The 21,787-nt window shown below is 53.7% G+C and overlaps 1 protein-coding gene across 6 annotated transcripts in view; it reads left to right on the forward strand.

Moving 5' to 3' along the window:
- Nucleotides 1–21,787, forward strand: part of Jakmip1 (janus kinase and microtubule interacting protein 1) — a 126,563-nt gene that overhangs the window by 86,432 nt on the left and 18,344 nt on the right. For 3 of the 6 annotated variants that reach the window (XM_048784153.1, XM_048784152.1, XM_048784154.1), the window contains exons 9-16: nucleotides 7,673–7,801; nucleotides 9,697–9,825; nucleotides 11,380–11,463; nucleotides 14,858–14,920; nucleotides 16,637–16,735; nucleotides 19,414–19,515; nucleotides 20,226–20,279; nucleotides 20,846–20,911. In XM_048784153.1, the coding sequence (XP_048640110.1) occupies nucleotides 7,673–7,801; nucleotides 9,697–9,825; nucleotides 11,380–11,463; nucleotides 14,858–14,920; nucleotides 16,637–16,735; nucleotides 19,414–19,515; nucleotides 20,226–20,279; nucleotides 20,846–20,911 (726 nt within the window). Of the gene's footprint in view, nucleotides 1–7,672; nucleotides 7,802–9,696; nucleotides 9,826–11,379; nucleotides 11,464–14,857; nucleotides 14,921–16,636; nucleotides 17,047–19,413; nucleotides 19,516–20,225; nucleotides 20,280–20,845; nucleotides 20,912–21,787 lie in introns of those variants that run through there. The other 3 variants (XM_048784155.1, XM_048784156.1, XM_015481938.2) reach the window with 2 other exon arrangements.

Raw genomic sequence — 21,787 nt, forward strand, 5'->3', positions numbered from 1 at the left:
GTAAGTGGGGGTTGCTCTACTGGAGGCTGATAGAAGGTCCCCACCCAGGTGGTGAGCTGTACAGCAGGCACAGAGGCCACAGCTCAGTTGAGCTCCCAGCATCTGACAGCTGCTAAACACAAGTGCCGTGGTTCACAAGCCTTGGGTGAAAGCCGGGCTGGGGGTCTCAGATGCACTGGGAGAGGGAGGCCTGGAGCAGTGGGGCAGCTGCAGCCACGGGCAGTGCGGCATTGGTGAGGTGTGCACACCTTTAGAACCTGGGTACTGGTTCCTGAAAAACAGCCATGCCCCTGAGGTCCAGTGACACCTGAGGCCAGGCTGCTGCCTCATGGACAGGAGGATGAAGCAGGCTGTGGGCACCTGTTCCTGTGTAGGGCGCCTGGCGTTGGCCATCACGTGCATGTAGTCTCGCTCGCTGTCTATCCCCTTCATGGTGTTTGCGGTTGGCCGTATTCCTGTTGGCCCCTCCCTGCTCTGTCGGCAGCTGGTGGGCTCATGGCGGCTTGTCACACCTGTGTACCCAGCTACTTGCAGCTGCCAGCACAGCATTGTGTTCTGAGAGGGGCAGAATGGTTACTCTCAGGTCACATCCTGTCTGTCTTCACTGTGACCCTCAGCTAGAAGGGATGAGGGCTTGTTCCCTGTGGATCAGCTGTGTCCCTGGTCACCTAGTCCCTATTCCACAACCACCATCAGATCTCAGCCCATGTATTTCTGAGCAAAGAGAAGAAGCTGGTGGCAGGACTTCCTGCCAAGCCACCAGGTGGGTGTCTGGGCTCCATCAGAAGCTTGGAGCTCCTCTGGGACTGCTCTGTATCCTCCCTGCAGGGGAGACCTTTGGTAAAGCCCTGGGGGCAAGGTTTGGGTCCTGGAGACAGGACATTAGGACACCTGTGGGGAGGAGGGGCTGTGTCCTGGGCCACCCCCAGCACTTAGCACCAGCGCCCACACAGTCTGCACTGTTCCTATCCTCACAGAAGCTCGCAGGTTACTAAGCAACAAGAGAAGAGTGGAGCCAGCCGGGTGGAAGCAGAGCTCGGAAGCCTGGCCTGGCCACAGAGCTGCCAAGCGCACCTTGTCTGGAATAGCCAACGACCGCATGTCCCTCAGACCCCGTCTGAATATTTTGGAAGATGGGAGGTTCTGCTGGGTCTAGGTCATTTGCTGAAATAGGGCGGGAAACCCAGTGCTGGGGAGAGCATGGTAGTGAGCCTCAGCTTCTGCAAGGAGCTGTGGCAGAGGCTGGGCTTGTAGGATTCTGGCCCTCTGCCTGGTGTCAGGAGGGACCCCAGGCCCTGTGAGGAGAAACTTGGAGCAAAGGCTCCAGATTGCAGTCATGGCCCTCCAGGCCACTTACTGTTTCAGGGGCCGCCCTGGTTCAAGCTCTGTCCCACTTTTGCAACCACTGCGAGAGCTCCCTGGTGGCACCCTGCTCCCAGCACCTCCCCTCCCCTCTAGAGCTGTGGGAACGAGGGGCAGGCGCCAGGCAGACCCTGCAGGCTCCTTCTCCTTTTCCCTGGGCCCCAGACCCCCCTGCATCCTGGGCCAGTCTCTGCCTTCTCCATGCCGCCTTATCTCTACCTCCAGACAGGCCAGTGCTGTTCACCTCCTCTGCTTGCTGCCCCTGGCTCCTTCAAGACTGGGCTGCAGTCCCATTTCCAGCAGGGCTAGCTGCCCCTACTCTGAGCTTTCTCGACTTCTTGATCCTTCTGTCCTGCGTGTGCAGCCACATCTTGTCACTGTCCATTTCTGTTTCTGCTTCCTCTGGAGCTCTAGGGATGCTGGGGCTGAGGGAGGGAGTGACAGGGACTGTCAGAGAGTTGTGCCAGGGCCACATGGCCTGCTGAGCAGGTCAGGAGTGGGGCTAGAGCCAGCACTGTGTCTGATGCCTGGGGTCTCCAGTGGTTTAGATACTGGGAGAAAACAGAGGGTGTCCTCAGACTTCCTCCCTCCTCTGGGTGGGATCAGGGCATGAGACTACCCATCGCTGGCTCAGTAGTGAGGGCCAAAGGGTGTCCCTCAGTCCTCCTGACCCCCTTCTCTCTAGCTGTTCTCTGGGGACTGTCTGCCTTGGGTACTGTGGAGCTGCCAGACCACAGGCATGGAGCCTTTTGTCAGCCTGAGTAGGGTTAGGAGCCAGGTCAACTGGACGTACCTCATGGATTCTGCAGAGCTAAGAACCTCTGGGGCCCTGGAAGCTGTTGCACTTGGTGACACTTGCCAGGAAAAGATTGTCCTTGGCTTCTCTTGAGGATCCAGGTGAGAAAATCAGTCTTTAAGCTTGTCCCAGAACTTGATAATTTTTTAGAAGACTTGATTGCCAGGATTAACTCCCCTTCCCCATTAGCCAATATGGGCTTTTGTTCCTAGTGTCCAAAACTCAGTCATTTAAACAAGGAAAGGAATTTATGTCACTGATACATCTAGGTGGGGCTGCTTTAGGCGTGGCTAGTCCAGGTGCTTACCTCTCCGTCAGCTCTGCTCTTCTCTGGACTGGCTTCTTTTTCAAGTAGCCCCCCAAGTGGCTCTAGTAGCATCAGGCTTGCTTTTCACCTGCCTGGCTCCCCTGCAGGAAGAGAGTATCTCATGGTTCCAGCAGAGGTCCTGGGGCTGGCATTGGTCACAGGCCCATCACTGACCCAGGCCCAATCCTGGCTGGAGGGTGCCTCCCTGGGAAGTGTGAGGCATAACGAGCACTAACGAGGGACGTGATGCCATCGCACAGCACGCAGTAGGTACTTTAAAAGGAGCGGGGCGCTGTGGACATTGGAGGTAAGGTCGCTCTGTGACTCAGCAGGCGCGCTCCTTGTGAATTGAGTGTTGCCTTCCAATGAGCTTTGGTTGTCTGTCACAGAGTAGAACTTCTGCTTTCTTGTGTAATGCTGTTCACTTTTTCCAATATGAGGGTCTCTGCCTTTGATGTCGTGTCCAGTAAGCCTTCTCTAAGACATGCAGGACACTCCTGGGCACCCTTGGACAGGGCCCCCGAGGACTTGGTTCTGGTTCAAGTCGTGGTTTCCCTGACAGTGGCTTGTTTCAGGGTGTACAGATTGTGGGACACATGCCTGGAGTGACTGCAGGGAGGCCAGGGGTAAGCACATTTGGGTGCATGCAGGGTGGGGGCTGGCCAGTGGGGATACCTCCCAGCACGTGAGGAAGGAGGCGCCACTGCACATGGGGCTCTGGTCTGAAGGAGAAGGCTCTCCGGTGTTGCCACTGCTGCTGCTGTGCCTGGGGACTCCCCATGGCCCCAGGGCCCCAGGGCCTGTGCAGTGCTCTTGACAACAGCTCTGGGCTCAGGGAGCTTGGGTCCTAGGAGGAAAGTCCCTAAGGACAGGCTGGTTGGAAGCCATCCTCATGATGAACGCACCATGGACCAGTCTGGAAACTGGCTCCTTCCTCACCTTGGCTGGCATCTGGGCTCAGGGCCCCACCCCAGCTCAGACATCTTTTTACCAAGGTGCACCTTCCAGGGTATTCCTGTCCTGGAGTCTGCTGCTGAGGGATCTGCAGGAAGCCTTGGATACACAGGCAGGCATGTGAGAGTAGAGGGAAGGCTTTGGGAGAGGATCACGCTTTTCTTAGGACTGGGAAAAGGCCTGCAAATGGACACTGACCGTGTGGCCTTTGGCTGAGCCAACCCCACAGGCGGCGTGTCCTGCAGCAGCTCGCCCCATGGAGTACGTCCTATTTGTGCTGTACTTCTCTTTCTTCCTCTGCCTCTGTGCCCTGGTGTGCCTGTACTTCTCTGGCTGCCAGGAAATGACATATAAGCATGAAGGTAAGCAACTGGCTGCAGGTGAGGAGGGGAGCCTCCATGACAGTCCCCAGCTATGCCCTGAATCCCCACATGTTCCAGGCTGTTCTGTGGGAGAGGACAGGAGGAGGAGGAGAGAGGGGCTGGATCCTGCGGAGAGGCTGTCCATCATAGGCCCCTTCGCCTCACCCTGGCCCATTACATCTCTAAGTGGGAGCACCTGTGTGCTCGGTAGTCAGGGAGAAGAAGGGTCAGCTTTGCCATCATTTTTGCTATGGCTACACTTTAAAGCCTGGGTTAGTTTGTGGAAAGGGCTCAGCCAGGCATGCCTTTGGTTGTAAGGAGAGTGGAAGGGTAGAGCGGTGAGCCCTTTGGATACAGCATGTGCATGCAGACTGAGCAATGGGGATCTGTCCTGAAGCATTTGAGGAAGTGCTGAGGGGATTTAGAAAAATCAAGATGCAGAAAACATGATGGTCTCTGTCTTGGCCTTTAGAATATTTGTTTGTTTATTTGATACCAGGGATTGAACCCAGAAAGCTTAACCACTGAGCCACATCCCCAGTTTTTTTTATTTTTAAATTAGAGACAGGGTCTCACTAAGTTGCTGAGGGCATGGCTAAATTGCTGAGACTGGCTTTGAACTTGCAATCCTCCTGCCTCAGCCTCCTGAGTTGCTGGGATTATAGGTGCGGCCACCATGCCCTGCTTTGGCCGTTTTGTTAAGGCCCACTCTGCCAGGAATGTGAGGAGGCAGTGTCTTTGGGGGTCACCTTGGCCCCTCAGGAAGCAGGCATTGCATTATTTCCTATATATTTGGGAAAAATATCATAAAACGAGTTGCACAATCTTCAGAGATGACGGCCCCTTGGTTCCCTTCTCACTTGAGGGTGTCTTTCTCTCTCTGTTGGGACTGGCACAGACAGACGTGACGCAGCCAGGCCTCCTGCCATGTGGTCACGTAGGGAAAGCAGACAGACCACCCAGCAGGGACAGGACCCAGCCTCACTCCTCTGGAAACTGTGTGGACCACGGTGTCTCAGGCTTGTCTCGCTGTCTCAGGGACACAGGGACTGACCGCGAGTGCTGGGGCTCTGGCTTCCTCAGGGCGGCAGTTCTGTGAGACTTGGTCTCTGGGCACAGTTACATGGGCCCCGCTTGGGTCTGCAGCTGGGCTGTGTGCGAGGGCAGCTCCAGCTGAGCTGGGTCATCGGCAGCAGTAGGTCTCACCCTGTTAGCAGGCCGTGGTAGGGAGCTCCTAACCAGAAGTCCCACAGGCTTCTAGGAGCAGATCTTCCTGGGGAGAGCCCACGGCCATCCACAGTACCAGCAGTGGACAGTCACCACGGGCACTGTGTCCTAGCGTGTGGAGGTGCGCGGCTTGACACCTCCTAGGCCCTCCCTACACACGTCCCCTGCCAGCACAATCACAAACAGCCATCCCTGGAGGCCTGGCAATTAGTCTTGTTTACAAGAAATGAGCCAGCCAGCGCCGTCCAGAGAATGGCAGAGCCTGGGGCTCGGGGCCAGGCGTGTGTGCAGATGGTTTTGAGTGCCGCATAGGTGTCACTGCAGTAGGTACCATCGTCACCGTTGGTTGTCACTGCCACCTCTGTCCAGAAGATTGGGGGAGTTTCTGACGCTGCAGTCAGGCATGGCTGTCCTTGGAGAAGAATGCCATCGGGAGTTGGTGGAGCCTGACGGGCTTCCCTCCTACCTGTTGGGTCACTTGGAGGTGGAACTGGGTGGCGTCCTGGCTGGTGCTAGCTGCCTGAAGAATGGGAAGAGTAAGGGAGCTCTTAACACAGAACCATCTGTGGATAAACAAGCTCGTTCGGCTTTGAGTGCATTGACAGAGATGTGCTGAGCGTGCTCATTGAACAAGCACTGTTTTCTGTGAGGAGGCCTGGACTGAAGCGGGACAGAGAGCCCCACCCCTGCTTCACGGAGCTTCCATGCTAGAGGGGGAAGCAAAGAAACGAATGCACAGGCAAAGTCCATCTTATGATGGTACTGCTGTAGGGAAACAGGCAGGGGCAGGAGGCTGGGCGAGGTGGCTGGTAGGGATGTGGAGCTGGTGGTCAGGGAGGGCTCCTGATATGGTGGTTTGTGCCAAAGAGCCAGAGTTAAAGGTGGAGGGAGAGCCACGTGGACTCTGGGGAGACTGTCTTGGCCACACAGAGGCCCTGTGGTAGGCCTGTGCGAAGTGCAGGAGAGCGCTGGCAGAGTTGGGCAGAGCAGTGGAAGAGAGAGGAGAACAAAGCACATCACACAGGTCACCTGTACCATCATGGGGATGTTGGTCTTACTCAGTATGATGGAGCACCGAGGGGTTTCTGAGCACAAGACCAATGCAACACACCTTTGTTCCGTGATAGTCACTCTGCCTGCTAGGTTGAGGCACAAGTGCAGAAAGAAGCAAGGAGGTTACGGAAGGGTCTTTTTTCCATAAGAGGTGACGGGGGCTTGGGCCAAGATGGAGGTGCTGGCGGATAGAGGGGGTGAGAGGAGGGATGCCGGGTTGAAGGCACCCAAGGGCTTCTCCCTGAGAGCAGATGACGCAGGGGCGCGGGAGGAGCTGAGGAGCCCTCTGGGCTCGGGACTGAGCAACCAAAAGATGACTACTGCTGCTGCTGAACCCAGGTGAGAGGTGGCAGGAGCAGGCACAGGGAGCCCATCAGTCACCCACCAAGACCTGCGCATTCTCGAGGGCACAGCCAGGGGACAGGTCTGGTGTCCAGGAGGCAGGTACGCCCACACAGTTACAAACTGAGAACAGGATGTGGGTGAAGGCGCTGTGCAGAAAGACCCTCACCCAGTGCAGGAGCACTCTGGTGGCCTGTGGTGGGCCCTCCGCAGAGCACTGCAGACGCCTGCTCTCTGGGTGCAGAGCCGTCCTCCTGCCTCCTCCGCTGCCGTCTGCACTGTCTCCTATGGCGTTAGTAGTCGCCATCACTTGGCTTCCCCGTGGCAGCACATGTGCTTGCACAGTGTCGACTGAAGCCTGCAGTGGGCAGCACCCTGAGTTGGGCGCCCTGCCCCAACTGTGGCTCCCAGGAGGTTGTGTCCAGAGGAGCGTGGGGCTCGGCTCAGATGCAGTTATAGTTTCTTCTTCAAGTTCATGAAAAGTGATCATTGATTGCAAAAGCAAATCAAAGTTCTTCTCAGGCTATGTGGGAGTCCCTATGATGGATGTGCATCAGGGGATGGCTGCTTGTTGTCTGCAGACTGATGCTCCTGGTGGCAGGGCCTTCACTTAATTGTGGACAGGAATCCCCGGGCCTGACGTATCTGGCCCAGGGAGCTGCTCAGCCTGCGTTTGCTGAGTGGATAAACCAGGCTCCATGCCCTGTGCTGTTAGGAGAGGGGAGAGGGTAGTGGGCAGGGAAAACAGAGGCTGCACACAGAGCCCTGCGCCACCTGAGTTTGTGTGACGATGCATGGGGCCGTCACACTGTCCTGACTCTGTAAATGTTCCGAGTTCTCTGCAACAGTTAAGGAAAATGGCCTGTCAGCGCAGCCTGGGGACGGCTGGCCGGGCACTGCCCCGCCTGGGCCTGCTGCTGGTGTTGCCACATACTTGTCTCTTGGACCAGATCTCTCTGTGGCCCACCCCCCACAGAGCACCACAACATGGTGTTGCTGAGTGTTCTGGGCGCCAGGCTCCTCCCAGGGCACAGGGAGTGGGTTCTCTTCCACTCCACAGAAGGAACTGGGGCTCAGAGAGGTTTTGTGACATGTGGAAGGTCAGCATCGCAACAGCCTGGCACCCTCTTTCCTACCTTGTCAGCAATGAAGCCCATCAGCCACACCTGGAATTCTCCACTGGCCCAGATGCACTGGGGTGACAATGGGACCAGGAGGGGGTGACTCTCCATCTGTTCCTTCTAACTTTGTGTAAATTGTCTCTTGCAGAAGCATGTTGTGGAGACATTTTTTGGATTTGATGAGGAGTCTGTGGACTCAGAAACGCTGTCAGAGACCTCCTACAACACAGACAGGACGGACAGGACCCCAGCCACTCCCGAGGAGGACTTGGATGACGTAAGCAAGCAGCATTGGCTCCTGCAGGACTTCCCACCTTGACGTTCTCTGGGCCACTTCCTCGCCTGGAGCTTAAGTCCCAGATGAGGGAGGTTAACTTTGTGTTATCAAAGCCCCAGAACCAAGGGAAGGAGGTCCCCACTGTCCTTGAGGGGCCACCTGCATGAGTGGCTGTGGGGCTGCCCTTCCTTTCCCCAGTGCTGATCTCACCCAGGAATCTGTGGCTGCCAGGGCTCAGCTACATGTGCCCATGTCACCCTGGTCTGCTCCCCTTTGTAGTTAAAATTGCTGTGTGATGTCCTGTCCCCCTACCACATACTCCCCCCCCCCCCACCTCAGGAAGCAGTGGCCTCGCCTTTGGGACAGAAAAGCAAAAGCATCATGGTAGGAGAAACCCCTGAACTCCCCAGGGTGTGAAGGGAGTGGAAACCTCTGAAGTCCCACCCAGTCGCCCGCGCCCTTCTGACCACCTGTGCCCGCGCAGGTCCATGGCTTCCCTGCAGAGCCCCCCCGCCCGCAGCTGAACCCCCTCAGGAGAGCTGCGCAGTCTTGCAGACCCCGTGGGTTTCTGGGCCTTCAGTGACAGGAGTCGTCGTTTCCAGCAGTGCTCCTCAGTCCAGCGTGGGCTTCCCTGCCCCACTGGCCAAGCCCTCTTCCATCTCTCCTCCCTGCAACTTCGGTGCCTTTTGTCCCAAGCTTGGGCTGGAGCCTGAGGAAGGAGAGTTTGGGCAGCCACAGGGAGCAGCTGGCCCCTGAAGCAGTGACCTCTGGCTGGGGCAGGTGGCTGCTGCCTCTCTCATGGCAACTTCCCTGAGTTTTCAAAGTCCCTCTCGCTGGGACTGCCCCTGTGCAGCATGGGCATTGCCCCTCCTGGCACCTCAAACCCCAGACTCTGGGCAGCTGTCTCCCACAGAGTCCTGGGCAGGGTCCTTTTCCCTCCTGGTGGCCTTTTCTATGGAGTCCCTTCTGTTACGACTTCCAGGCTCACTTCCACCATGGGTCCATGTGGCCATAGGAAAACTTGCTGTGAGCTGTGGGAACTGGCACATCTGCCCCCAGGGAGGCCCTCCTCTTTGTTCTGCCACTTTGTACCAAAACTTCAGAAGATGTGTGTCACCTCTCCAAGTGACGCCCCTTCTCTTGCTGGGAAGAAGACACAGTCCTCTGCATTAGCTCACCAGCCTCAGCTGCAAGTGCTGGCCGTGGTTCGGGGGTTGGGGCTGGCTGTGCTGGAGACACTGTGGTTTGTGGCTGTGTCCTGCTTGGGTGTCTAGGTGGCTTTGTTTTGGGCCAGGTGCCTTTGTCCCAATGCTGAGTCTCATTTTTTACATCCTGCCGCATTAACTTAAACAGCAGTAGCCAGACACGGCCTTTGTGACTGGCTTTTTCCAACCAGTGATAGTGACAGACCTCTTTCAGCAATAAAATATGTGACTGTGTCACCCATCTTGTGGCCCATGGGCCTTGCATGTGGGTGCACATCCAGTGTTTAGCAGGCTCTGATTATGGTACCGTGTGGTTTCAGTCCTGCACAGCTATAAGCCACACTCCGACGCTCCCTGGGTGTCTGCATCTTTGCATGTTCACCCAGGAGGGTGGGCCAGAGGAGGTGCCCTCCAGGTGTGAGTGGCCTGCTCTGTGTTTGGTACCCTTGCCCTTCCGACCTGCTGGTATACGACTCTGGTTCCCAAGGCCAGGGAGCTCCTGGAAAGGGCACTGATGGTAGAGAAGGCATCTCCCTGCAGTCCTCCACCCTGGGGTCCTAACTACTTCCTAGCAGTGACAGCTCTGAGCACCCCTGGGCAGAAGCTGTGAGATCTGGCTTGGATTTTGTCTGGTGCTCAGAGTTACATTAAGTCACATGTTGAGTAGTTTTTCTTCTCCGTTGTGTTAAGACCACGACCAGAGAAGAGGCTGACCTACGGTTCTGCCAGCTGACCCGGGAGTACCAGGCCCTGCAGCGGGCCTATGCCCTGCTTCAGGAGCAGGTGGGGGGCACGCTGGACGCCGAGCGGGAGGCCCGGGTGAGTGCAGCGGTCTCAGGCTGACCAAGCCGGGTGGGTCTGGGTCCTGTGTGTCCCTTCCAGTGGAGGAGATTCTGGGGTGATGGGCATGCGTGGCAAGGTCTCACGTGGAGGTGTTCCTCAGTGAGGCTGCAGGATCTCAGGAGCCTTGAGTGGCCAGACGTGTCCTGTCTGCATGACAGCTCCTCCATGCACAGCAGAGTGCTTTTTTAAGACCAGAGACAAGGCCACAGGCTTGGCTAGCCCTGTAGTCTGCAGGCCAAGGACCCCAGCACATCCCTGAGGAGCACTGTGGGAGCTCCCCAGCCCACAGGCACAAGGGCCGGGGGCCACCTCAGTCCAGGCCATGTGTCCCTCTTCCAGAAACTTCCTCCCCTTGGCCCTTCTGCCACCTTGGAGTCCCATAGATCAAGATTTGTTTGCCCTTTTAAGAGTAAGGGGGACACCTAGAGAGCCCATGCCAGGGCGCCGTTTCATTCCCTCAGTGGCCTGAAGCAATCCATGCTGTCTTCTGACTGAGGAAGCTGAGGCTCAGAAAATTCAAAGGTACCCAGAAGGTCCCTGGCAGAACTCAGGGGTGTGGCCAGGCTTCTCAGGCTCAGAGTATGCTCTGAGCACTTTTTGGGAGTCCCAGGCAGGTGGCTGTGGGCCGTCTTATGGGGACTTGCCGAAATTGGGTGTTATCTGGCAGGCCTCTTGTGGATGGCAGCTGCCGGTAGGAGCAGCCACTTGAAAATGGGGCCAGGGCATTTGGGGAGGGAGCAGTGGCCCTCTGGGGAGGGGTGGGAGCAGGAGTGAGGGCAGTGAGGTCGCTGGGGAGGGGAGCTCTTGGGCCACATAGGGCTCAGTCTTTCTCCCCTAGGTCGGAGCAGGTGAACTGCAGGGCTTTATTTGAGCAGAATTGTTAGTGTTTTCTTTTTTTTTTTTAATGTCAACTACTTCAAATTGTGGAGATTTCAGAGAGAAATCCAGATTCCCGACATCTCTTGAAAGACAGTTTGTGCTGTAGTACCAGGCTCTCATCCCACAGGGCACTGGACTGCAGCTGAGGGGCAGTCTCTCTGGGGCTGGGCGTCACATCCTCCAGTTTGCCACAGTCCCCACCATTCCTTCTTGCCCCAGTCAGCTTCCCATATTTACATGCCTGCCTGGCCCTGCAGACATTGGGGTTTTCAGCCCTTTCTGTAGGTGGCAAAGGGCCCACCTACAACTCAGCAACCCAGCACGTAGGAAAGCCCTGGTGGCTAGTGACTGCTGAAAGGGCAGATGCTGGCCTTGGGCAGAGAGCTGGGGCTGGGACCTGGTGTGCCTGGCTCCCACCTCCTTGTGTGCGAGCTGGTGGAGCTTAGAGCCGCCAGCTCTCAAGACCTTCAGTTCCTCATGGCGCTGGGTTGGCAGCTGGTGTCGACCCCCAGTGCCACCAGGAGGGCCAAGTTTGAATATGCGCTATTGAACCCAAGCCTGTCCCCAGCTCTGTCTGTATGGCAGCTGGGTTCTATTCCTCTGTCACCTGTGTGAGGGGACCTGCTCACTTCTTGGTCTTTGTTGTTCTAGACTCGGGAGCAGCTGCAGGCTGATCTGCTGAGGTGTCAGGCCAAAATCGAAGACTTGGAGAAGTTGCTGGTTGAGAAAGGACAGGTGAGCAGGCCTGGTCATGTGTTTGTCTTTGTCCCCGTGGCAGTGTCCTCGAGGCCTGCCTGTGTGCTGAGACAGTGTTCTGTGAGCCACACACAGGCTCCTGGAGGGCGAGATAGAATCCAGCTAGAGTGCACTGTCGAGTCAAAAGAAGGAAAAAAAAAAAATCAAAGCACGTTTAATGGAAGTCTGACTGGCCTTCCCTTTGTTTGTTTGCCAAATGTGCAAAAAATAGGAGACAATTCCAAAAACAGAGTGGGGATCAGAACCCTTTTTGACTTGAGCCTGAAGAAGAGTGGCTGCTGCTTGGGAGGCTCATTGCAAGAGTGAAGGCAGCCCTCACCCTGAGACCCATGAATTTTTGCAGCCCTGCCCCCTGCAGGTCTCCCAGCGAAGAGGTTCCCTGCTGTGAGGCATTATGGAAAAATGTGGCAGAGTCCTGGGCAGAGTCCTGATGATACCACTTAACTTAGCACACTGCTCAGATCAGCATCACCTCCCAGAACCCATTCTCTGCATTAGATTAGGTTGGGCCCGATCCACCAGGATACAGAGAATCTGATACAGATACAGAGTATCTGCGCCTGGGGGACTCAGGGGACCCCGAAAAGGCTCAGTGTGGAAACCCTGCCTCTTTGAGAGTGGCGTAGGTCCAGAGCTCAGTATGGTGGCTGTGCTGTTAGAAAAGTGCTATTGGGTTTGTAGACAACCAGAACCTCTTGGGGGCTTAATGTGAGGACACTGACTTCCTGCTTGCATCCCTGCCTCCACAACTCTGCCCCACCTTACACAGAGGGTCATCTGCTCCATGTGGCTCCTCAGTGATCCAGTAAGGGAGGCTGCCATCTTGTAACTGCTCTTTCTAGGACTCCCCTCCACTTGGCAGGAAGAGACTGTTTGTTCTCTCAGCATAATTCACTGGCCCAAACCAGTCATGTGTCCCTGCTGGGTATGTGTGGCCGGTAGGGTGTCTGTGCCACCATCTTCACATGGAAGGGCTAAGGAGGGGCCTGGGGCCTGGTGGGGCCTGGGAAAAGGAAGGCAGGTGTGAACTGGAGGGGTGGTAGAGGTGTAGGGGACCCTAAGAGGAACTCCAGGAGAGGTATAGAGCAGATGGCCAGCTCTGAACAGTCTCCAGTTAGCAGCAGGGCTCTGGGTGTGGCTGAGATTCAAAGTAAGCCATCAGAACTCAGGTATGGCACCAAGCAGACCAGGCAGCAGCCTTTATGAATGGCTGAGTAGCGGTGTGAGGGCACCTGACGCCCAAGAGTGGATCCAGGGAGTTGTGGTCTCTCCTTCTCCCTGGAGGCATCATGGTGGTGCAAAGCATACACCCTGGAGCCAAGTACCAGCTCTGTCAATTACTTGTCACAGGATCTTGGGCAAGTTGCATAATCTCCGTGCCTCAGTTTCCTTTTCTTTAAAATGGGATGATGATACTACTTAACACACTGGGTAAGAGGAAGTAGGGAGACCCAGAAGTCTGACGTTGAGGCTTCCTCAAATTCCTCTCCAACTTCCCACTGACCCCAGTTTCCCTTCTCCAGTCTGAGGTTGTGTGGTGGGATTTGCCTCAGCTCAATGAGGGAGGTGCAGAAGGGCAGAGGCAGCCCAGACACAATGGCAAGTGAGGAGGTCAAGAGAGGGCCAGAACAAAGGAGCACGGAGAGGACCTTCTAATGAGGTCAACTTCCTGCTTGACGAAGGTGCTCATGGACACAAGTGGGGGACCCAATCAGCCAGAGACTTTTGTACTTATGCTCCTAGGTGTGGGATCTAATATAAAACTAAAATAGATGTGTAGACACAGGGTGCTCCAATCAATAGTGAGGAGTATATGGACAGAGGAGATGCTAAGGAGAGGAGGAAGTTCCAGAAACCATAAAAAGAATAGGCCAAAACTCCCCACCAGACTCCTGGCTTCAGGGCCCCTTCTCTCTGGAGAGTCTGTCTCCATTGCTTTTGCAAAAAAGCTTGCTGCTCACTTGCTGTCTCTGTGTCCTACTCTTCGCTGAGCAGAGACAATGAACCCAGCACCCCAGAAGGTAGCAAGACATTCTGGCCGACGTTGCCTCCCACCCTGTGGTGTTGGATCTGGTGTTTGTGCTCAGTTCTTCCCTCAGTGCCTGCTGAGAGAAGGGGCCCATTTGGAGGCAAAATGAATTCTCATTCAATCAGCCGGTGTTCATCAGAGCTCTTGCACTACTCCAAGCCCTGCACTTGGTGCAGAGGATAATGTATCAGTTTGCTATTGCTATGTAACAAACCACCCCAAAACTTAGTTATTTGAACAGCAAAAGTGTCTTATTCACTTCTAGTTCTGTGGATTGATAGTTTGGGCTGGACTCAGCTGGCTGGTGGTCCTGCTAATCTTGCCTGTGGTCAGTCTTGAGGCTATAGTGGTTAGGCAGATCTCCTGGGGCTAGAAGGCCTGGGATGGCCTCATTCTCTTCTTGCTATTTGTGTCAGCTGAGGCCTCAGGGAGGAAACCTGACTTTTTTACTTGGTGGCCTGGGGGCAGGAAAAAAGAATAAGCCCCCTGTATGAGTACTTACCAAGCCTCTGTTTATATCACATTTGTCCCAGTAGCCAGGCCATGTCACAGCCAAGCCCAGCTTTAAAATTGGAGAAGTAGGCCCTACATCTTGTTGGGAGGAGCTGCAAAGTCACATTGCAGAGGCTGTAGCAGAGAGATGGAGGGGAAGCTTCAGCCACCTTCATAAACAACGTGTCGTGAACAAGAAGGCAAAGGGACAGCTGACAACACTGTGCCTATGTGAGGGTCAGCGGTGGTGTAGGATGAGCAATGTTAGGTCCAAGGGAACCAGGAGGAGCCAGGGCCTTTTCTGGACATTCCATGGCATGGGATCAGATCCCATGTTGGGCCTTGGCTTCAAAGCATCCTGGAATACAAGCGCTGGTGGGCCTGGCCTGCTGGGAAGGGACCTCGCCCAGTTCCGGCCCTGCTGCTGACCAGCTGAGAGGCGGGGAGCTGGAGAAGGCTTCCCTTGCCCTCATGTAGTCACCCCTCCATCCCCATGATGCTTGCTGAGTGCCAGCTCTGCCTGTCTGGGGATGCCCCAGAGTCAGGACAGACTCCATGCCCTGTGCTCGCGGCCTACTCACATGGGAGCTGGCTGGGCAAGTGATGGAAGGACTGTGGACTGGCATGGCTGTGGGCAAGGACTGTGGGCTGGCCTTCAGGTGTGGAGCCGCTCCTTTACCTGGCAGGGTGGACGCGCACCTGTGGGGAGCCACTCAGGGAAGACAGGTCTCACTCCCTGCTGCTGCTCTTTCTTGGGTTAGGGTTAGAGGTAGGATGCGCTCATGCAGGCGTGGTCTTTTCTTGGAAGGTGACCTGCCCCAGTGCAGTGACTCATTTGTTGCTTTCCTGCAGGATTCCACGTGGGTGGAGGAGAAGCAGCTGCTCATCAGAACAAACCAAGACTTGCTGGAAAAGGTATGTGGTCTGCTTCAGGGTCACAGGCTGAGGCCAGCCTGTGTGAGCCCATTCCATGCTCTGGGTACATTCCAGGGACCAGGGCACCTCTCATGAGAAGAGGCCTCTGCTCTGGGCCTACAGAGCTGACAGAGGAACCACTCCCAGGTCCCCTGCAGAAGTAGGGAGGCTGGCCCCAGCTCCCAAATTGGACACCCTGGCTACCTCTGCCATTGCTCTGGGATTCCAGAGGCCCTGATCATTGAGCAAGTCCTCAGACCACCTGAGCCCAGGTCAGCTGACCCTACTGGGAGCTGAGCCTCTGACCTGCCCTCTCTAACCATAGGCCTTGCTGGAGCTCTCCAAAGAGTTTGCATGGGGAGCAGACCAGATGCTTTGGGATTAAGACTGTAGCCTCTCCCTTAATTTATTTAGGTACTACGGATTGAACCCAGGGGCATTTAACCAACCCATATTTGCAGCCATTTATTTTTATTTTGAGATAGGGTCTCACTAAGTTGCTTAGAACCTTGCTAAGTTTCTGAGAGTGGCCTTGAACTTGGAATCCTCCTACCTCAGCCTCCCCAGTTGTGGGGATTGTAGGCATGTACCACTGGACATGACTCCCCGCCCATTTTAAAAAGTAAATTACGAGTTGTGCCACCATTTCCCTAATACGGGTTTAGAAGAGTTTCATCCCCATGAAGACTCCCAGCTCAGTTGCAGTCACTCCCAGTCCCACCCCTCATGCCCCTGCACCCACTAGTCTGCTCCATAGGTTTCCTCTCCTGGATGCTACAGGTGAGTGCCATCAGGCCCTTGGCGGGCTTTGCCCTAAACATCTGAGCGCAGGACAGGGTGAGCTGGCCTTTTCCCATGGGAGGCCAGGTCAGCTGCACCCTGCTGCCCACTGCTATGTGGTGTTTGCTAGCTCACTGCCTCATTTTCTGGAGGCATTTGGGCAGGACTGTCAGTGTCATGGGAGGCAGTCCTGTGTGTCAGGGGAGTTCAGCATTCTTGATTGTGCTTACTAAGTTCTGGGAGCTGCACAAAACACCCACACAGGTTCCACATGTGCCCCAGAAGAGAGCCCTTGTGTGGACCTCCTTACCAGGAAGAGGGAGGACACGGGGATCAGGGGTGCTACTCTGAGGCCTTCCCCAAAGCCCTCACCACGTGTGTTGTCACAGTGGCCCCTCACTGCTGCCAGGCGATGGGCGCTGCCGTACCTTCTTGGGCAGAAACAGGCCCAGGACACTTCTGTTGTAACTCATCTGTGTCTCTGGCTGTCTTGCTTCCCAGACTGCTGTGCTCTGGGGGTGACCACTGACTGCCACACAGACTTCTTAGGAAGGCTTGGCAGAGAGTCAGACAGACATCCGTGCTCTGCTGCAGCCTGCAGGGCCGTCCAGGTGGGCTGACCCTGGGGGATTGGGCTGGAAAGACCCCGGACAGCCTTTGGGAGCAGAAGCTTTGGCGTGGCACTCTTGCTTCTTGCCCCTTGACCTCAGGGCAGGGTCTCCGGGGCTCTTTGCCTCAGCTTCCCAATCATTCATTTGTTCAGCAAATATGTCAGCAGTTTCTGGTCTGCACCTTCCTGGACGCTTGCCGCAAAGTCTGCCCCATGGCTGGTTCCCTGTCCTCCTCAGGCCACCATTGAGGTGGCCCACGATCAGGGGACCTGGTTTGAGGTGGCAGCTGCTGCTGCCCGTTAATGCACAGGTGTCTTTGCTCTAGATTTACAGGCTGGAAATGGAGGAGAACCAGCTGAAGAGCGAAATGCAAGATGCAAAGGATCAGAATGAGCTGTTAGAGTTCAGAGTGCTAGAGCTCGAAGTAAGAGACTCTCTCTGTTGTAAGCTCTCAAACGGAGCAGACATTCTCTTTGAACCCAAACTGAAATTCATGTAAAGCTCCCTGCCGTTCCCAAGCATGTGTGAAGGGACATGTTAGCGTTTCTCTCCTTCCTTCCTTCCTTCTTTCTTTCTTTCTTTTTTTTCTTTTCAATCTGTATGTTCAGAATAATTTCACTGCCTTAACGTGTTCTGGAGAGGGTGCTCGCCGAAGTCTGTGGACCTGTACAGAGCTAATATATTTATTGCCTACGGCTTGTTTTGCACTTAATAAAATAATTTGTTTTTGCAATATTTTGCCTTTTTTATTTGTGTTTCATTGCCATAACTACTTCTTTCCTGCATGCATAGTCACTGGGTCTGCACTGTGCAAACCTGGACAGAAGCACTGTTGCAATTAATAACACACCTTTGTAAATGATCTTGCATGCAGCACATCTCACCTTTTGAAATAGCAGAGTCTGACCCAGCCAGCTGTTGACTCTCTAATGTGTTTAAAGCCAGTTTGGGCCCATTTTCTATTTGCAAGTTAAATACAAGGTAAGTAAGGCAGGGTAGGAGGATGTGTCTGCAGAGATGGTTAAGAAAAGGAGTTACTTGCTCAAATTTTTTCAGTAAATACAGACCCAGGCACCACAGCAATTTGGACTAAAGAAATTATTATTCATAACTCCAAATATGACTCAAAGTGGCTGGAAGGAGATTGAATGCTGCTCACAGGTAGAAATTGTGTTCCTCCAGGAACTCCCCAGTGCACCAAGTGGGACTCAGTAAAAGAATATTGATGGTTTAATTGCTTCCAAGAGAACTCTTGCCTTGGTGTGTTACTGTATTGCCTTGCTCTCACGGTATTTCATAACTCCCTTTTGTTTCTGTTTAAAAGTCATCGGCATCTTAAACATCACTTAAGTTTGTGACAGTTTCTCTGAGCTCTCGTAGTGATGCGGCTCTGCTTCCCCCAGCTGACCCTTGCATGTATGAAACCTCAGTGGAAGTGAGTGCCTCACGGTGTCTGTGGCTTTTCTGATTTCGTTTTCTCCTCCTGCTTGAGTTGAATTCTGTTCGCCTTAGAACTGACCAGTTGGACCTTCTCATGATGGCAAGGCCTGGGCCAAGAGTCCCTCAGCACCAAGTGCTACTGCTACTCACTCTCCCTAGACCTGAGTGTTTTATTCAAGTGACAGAAATCAGAAGTCATGTGAGGTCGCCATTGGTGCCTCTGCCATTGTTAGAAAACTGCACATATCCTTGTCAGGAGCCTTCCTTAAAAGAACTCCATAAGCACTGCTTGGTTTACTAGGATTTCCATCTCCCTCAGAATTCAGAGCCATTGGGAACCACTTTTCTGACTTGTACTCTTATCCATTATGATCTTCTTGGATCACTTTCCTATGGAGACTCCATTTAAATAAGTATTGCTGGTAGAATGGTGTCCAAAGAAGTGAACCATGGTGAATTTTGTTCTTGGCTCCTAGGACTGTTCCAGACCTAGGCTAGCTGGGTGGGGCTTCCTGGAAATTCACTGAATTAATAGCCCCTTCGTCTTCCCTTCAGCCTCTCAGCAGCGCGCTGAGACATGCCACTGACTTTGTGCTTGGTTATTTAGATAGTGCCTGCCTCACAAGTTTGCATGGCGTCAGTCGGCACAGTGAGGTGCCTGGCACAGAGGGACACACCACAGCTGGTAGCTTTTGTTCTTCATTGAAATTTAGTTCAAGTTGAATTTTTAAAGGAGTCCATTGGTTCTGTAGTTAGATTCTGCTAAAATGCCCCAAAGTAAGTTATTATTACCATTCTATAATTTGAATCAAACAAAAGCAGTTTACTTAGGGTGTGATGTGAAAGGGTCTTCTCAGCCTGTGCTGGAGGTCTACAGTCAGCTCTGTGAAGGAAACACATTTGAGACCAGGGTCCTGTCGAACCGGTATACTTTGTCCCCATAAGTACACCCAGGCTTGTCCTGACCTTTCTGAAACTTGTCACTTGGTGTATGACTAATAAGCCCCTCTTCTGGGAAAATACTTCCTTCATAATTGAGATTTGACAGTAAATCTTAAGGCTGGGCAGAACTAAGATCATTGGTTGTGTTAGAGTGGGTCAAAAAGAATTGTGAGCAGAGCCAACAGATTATACTGGAAAGAAAGTGAAGGCAGGGCTGGGCCTGACTCTGTCATTCACTAGAAAAGGGCCTGGGACTCGGCCTTCCCGAGCTGCCATCTCTGTCTGCAAAAAAAGAACGTTGGTGTCAGGCTCTCAAGGTTGCATGGGAACCCGTCAGCACACTGAGGTGCCTGGCCCAGAATGACACACACCACACCTAGTGGCTTTTGTTGCCCATTGAAATTTGGTGCAGTCGCTTTTATCAAATTTTGTAACTCTGTGACTTCCTGGGTTTTAGTCTTGCAACCAGAAGACTCATGAGACCCTGCTAACCATTTCTTCCTAGCTGAGTGGTAAGAGGTAAGCCAATGTGCAGAGACAGTCTCCCACCATGGAAGACGAAGATGTCCCACTCACGGACGAGGACTGTGCGGTCTGCGTGTGCGCTGTAGTCACACCTTTGCCGACCGGAGCGCGTTGGTTTTTGCTGATAACATGGGAAAATGGCAAGTGGTAAATAATCCAATTGAGTTCTGTCTTTAAACCGAATCTTTTCCCCAGGAGAGAGAGCGGAGGTCGCCAGCCTTTAACCTCCAAATCACCACCTTCCCCGAGAACAACAGCAGCGCCCTCCAGCTGTTCTGTCACCAGGAAGGAGTTAAGGTAGCGTGCGTGGGGGGGCCTCCAGCGAGCTGAGGCCACAGGCTCGCTGAGTGCCAGACTGGTGAAGGGGGATTGTATTCTGGGGCCAAGAGCAGAATTTATTGTAATGAGATAGCCCTTGGCCTCTACCCTGTGTTGAAAGGCAGTGAGATCACCTTAGGGGGTCACCAGGTGTTACCCTGTTTTCCTCCATTTCTGGGATATGGGCTTACTGCAAACCCCAGCCGCCACTGCCCGGCTCTAGCCTGGAACCTCCCTGAGCCTCAGTCTCTGGGCAATGAATTCCAGATGGCAGTGCTCCTACATCGAACTAGAGTGACCATGAAGTTAGATAAAGAACAGACAAAGTGCTTGGCACAGTGCCTGACACTAGGAAGTACCTTGCAGTGGCCACTGTGGTGGTTATAATGGCCAGCATTTGCCACATACCTGAAGCCCTGCTAGGGCCTGCGGGCCATGGCCTTCCGACCCACACATTCCACAGGCCTTTCTAGAAAGTGGTGTTTATTCTGGTGCAAAACTCAGCCAGTAAGTCGCAGCTGTACCTTCTCTCCTCTCTCCCCGGAGGAAAAGCTAGAGGCAGGACTCGCCCTCTGTAGGCACCAGGAGAGGACGGGCGCGGTCCGTCCACACGCAGGGTGTAGCTCTGGGAATTGGTGTGGATGGTCTCTGCTGCTCACACAAAAATGAACGTTGGAAATCTCTTCCAGGATGTGAATGTTTCTGAACTTATGAAGAAACTAGATATCCTTGGCGATAACGGGGTAACTATGAGCAATCCGTTTCCGGTTCGTGTTCTTGTTTTGATCTGGGCGTATTCTGTGTGGCTTTTGTTTTGTTTTAATTTCTCTCTAGTTTTAGAGATCTAATAAGTACAATGTAAGGCTTTTGTATGGCTATGTTCCTGTGTGGGTGGTTGGGTCTGAATCTGTCAGAAGTGGGATTCCAAAGTGAGGTTGCCCTTACAGCCTGTGAGTAACGAGAGAGAAAAGGCCTAAGGACCAGTTCCCAGAGAGAAGGTGGGCTCACCACAGGTGGCTGAAGTCAGAAAGTGACACTTTGCCTTCCTAAAGATCAGCTTGAACGGGGCACTGATTCTTGAAGTCTTAAATCTCAAAGGCAGTCCCAAGGCAGGTGGCTCCTGTCCCTCTGAGTGGGGACTGTTCACTGTGAAGTCCAGAGGGACAGGAGCTCTCTGCCTTGAATCGCTGACCCCGTTAGTGAGTGGGGTTGACCCCTGGGGTACGACTCAGAGTGGAGCCTGGTGCTGACTGTCTGCCCGTGGATTGGGATCCAGTGTAAAATGCCCTTGCCCATTTTTCTGTTTTAGAATTTGAGAAATGAAGAACAGGTTGCAATAATCCAGGCTGGAACTGTGCTTGCCCTGTGTGAAAAGGTAGACCCAGCGGCATTTCTGTGCTCACACCTTGTCCCAGCACCCAGCACCATACAAGAAACTGTACATTGGTGTCTCGCTTGTTTGGGAGCATGTGTGTCGGTCAGTCTGCTCTGCATGTGCACATGCATGCCTCTTCACGTTCTGATGGAAAGCCATACACCACATGCCCATGGTAGAAAAGGCCAGACTGCAGGAGGGACCGACACCCCATCAAGGAAGCAGTGGGTGATGCGTATGCTGCCTCCGGCTTTCTCCCACTCCCGTTTTCTTAGCTTAGTTGAAATCTTACTTAGCATCCAGCTCTTCATCCTGCTTTACAAGACATTCCAAATGGCTCACAAACATGCATCTCGACAGCTCTGCCTCCTTCTGTCCTATGGTTACACTGTAGAGAACATCCTCTGCCGTCAGCTGCTGGGCTGTCCACTCTACCTCTGTTTGCCATCATGCCCTTAGTGGTGGACACCATTACACATAGATTTCTGTGCATTTGAGAACTGACCACAGGACAGACTCTAGAAGTGGAATCCTGAGGCAATCGAAGGGCTCTGGCAATGTCCAGGTGGCTTCCAGAGAGGGGCACCAGTGACCCTCCTGTCGATTTCATGCTCAGCGTGGCGTTTTACCACAGAACTTTCAATTTCATGGCTAGAAACGTTATGACGTCATCATGTCCTTCTCATTTATCTGGGTGCTAGTGGTAGTGGACGTTTTGATGTGTATTGCCTATTTTGTTCTTCTTTCTTGCGAGTTGTAATTACATTTGTTTGAGGATTTATTTTCCTCTGGGTTTGTTTGTTCGTTCGTTTGTTTATTCATTCATTCATTCATTCATTCAACAAATAAGTCTTTGTTGTAATTGTTTCTCTTACT

The sequence above is a fragment of the Marmota marmota genome, unplaced genomic scaffold (assembly GCF_001458135.2).
Source record: "Marmota marmota marmota unplaced genomic scaffold, marMar, whole genome shotgun sequence".
NCBI classification, from domain to species: domain Eukaryota; kingdom Metazoa; phylum Chordata; class Mammalia; order Rodentia; family Sciuridae; genus Marmota; species Marmota marmota.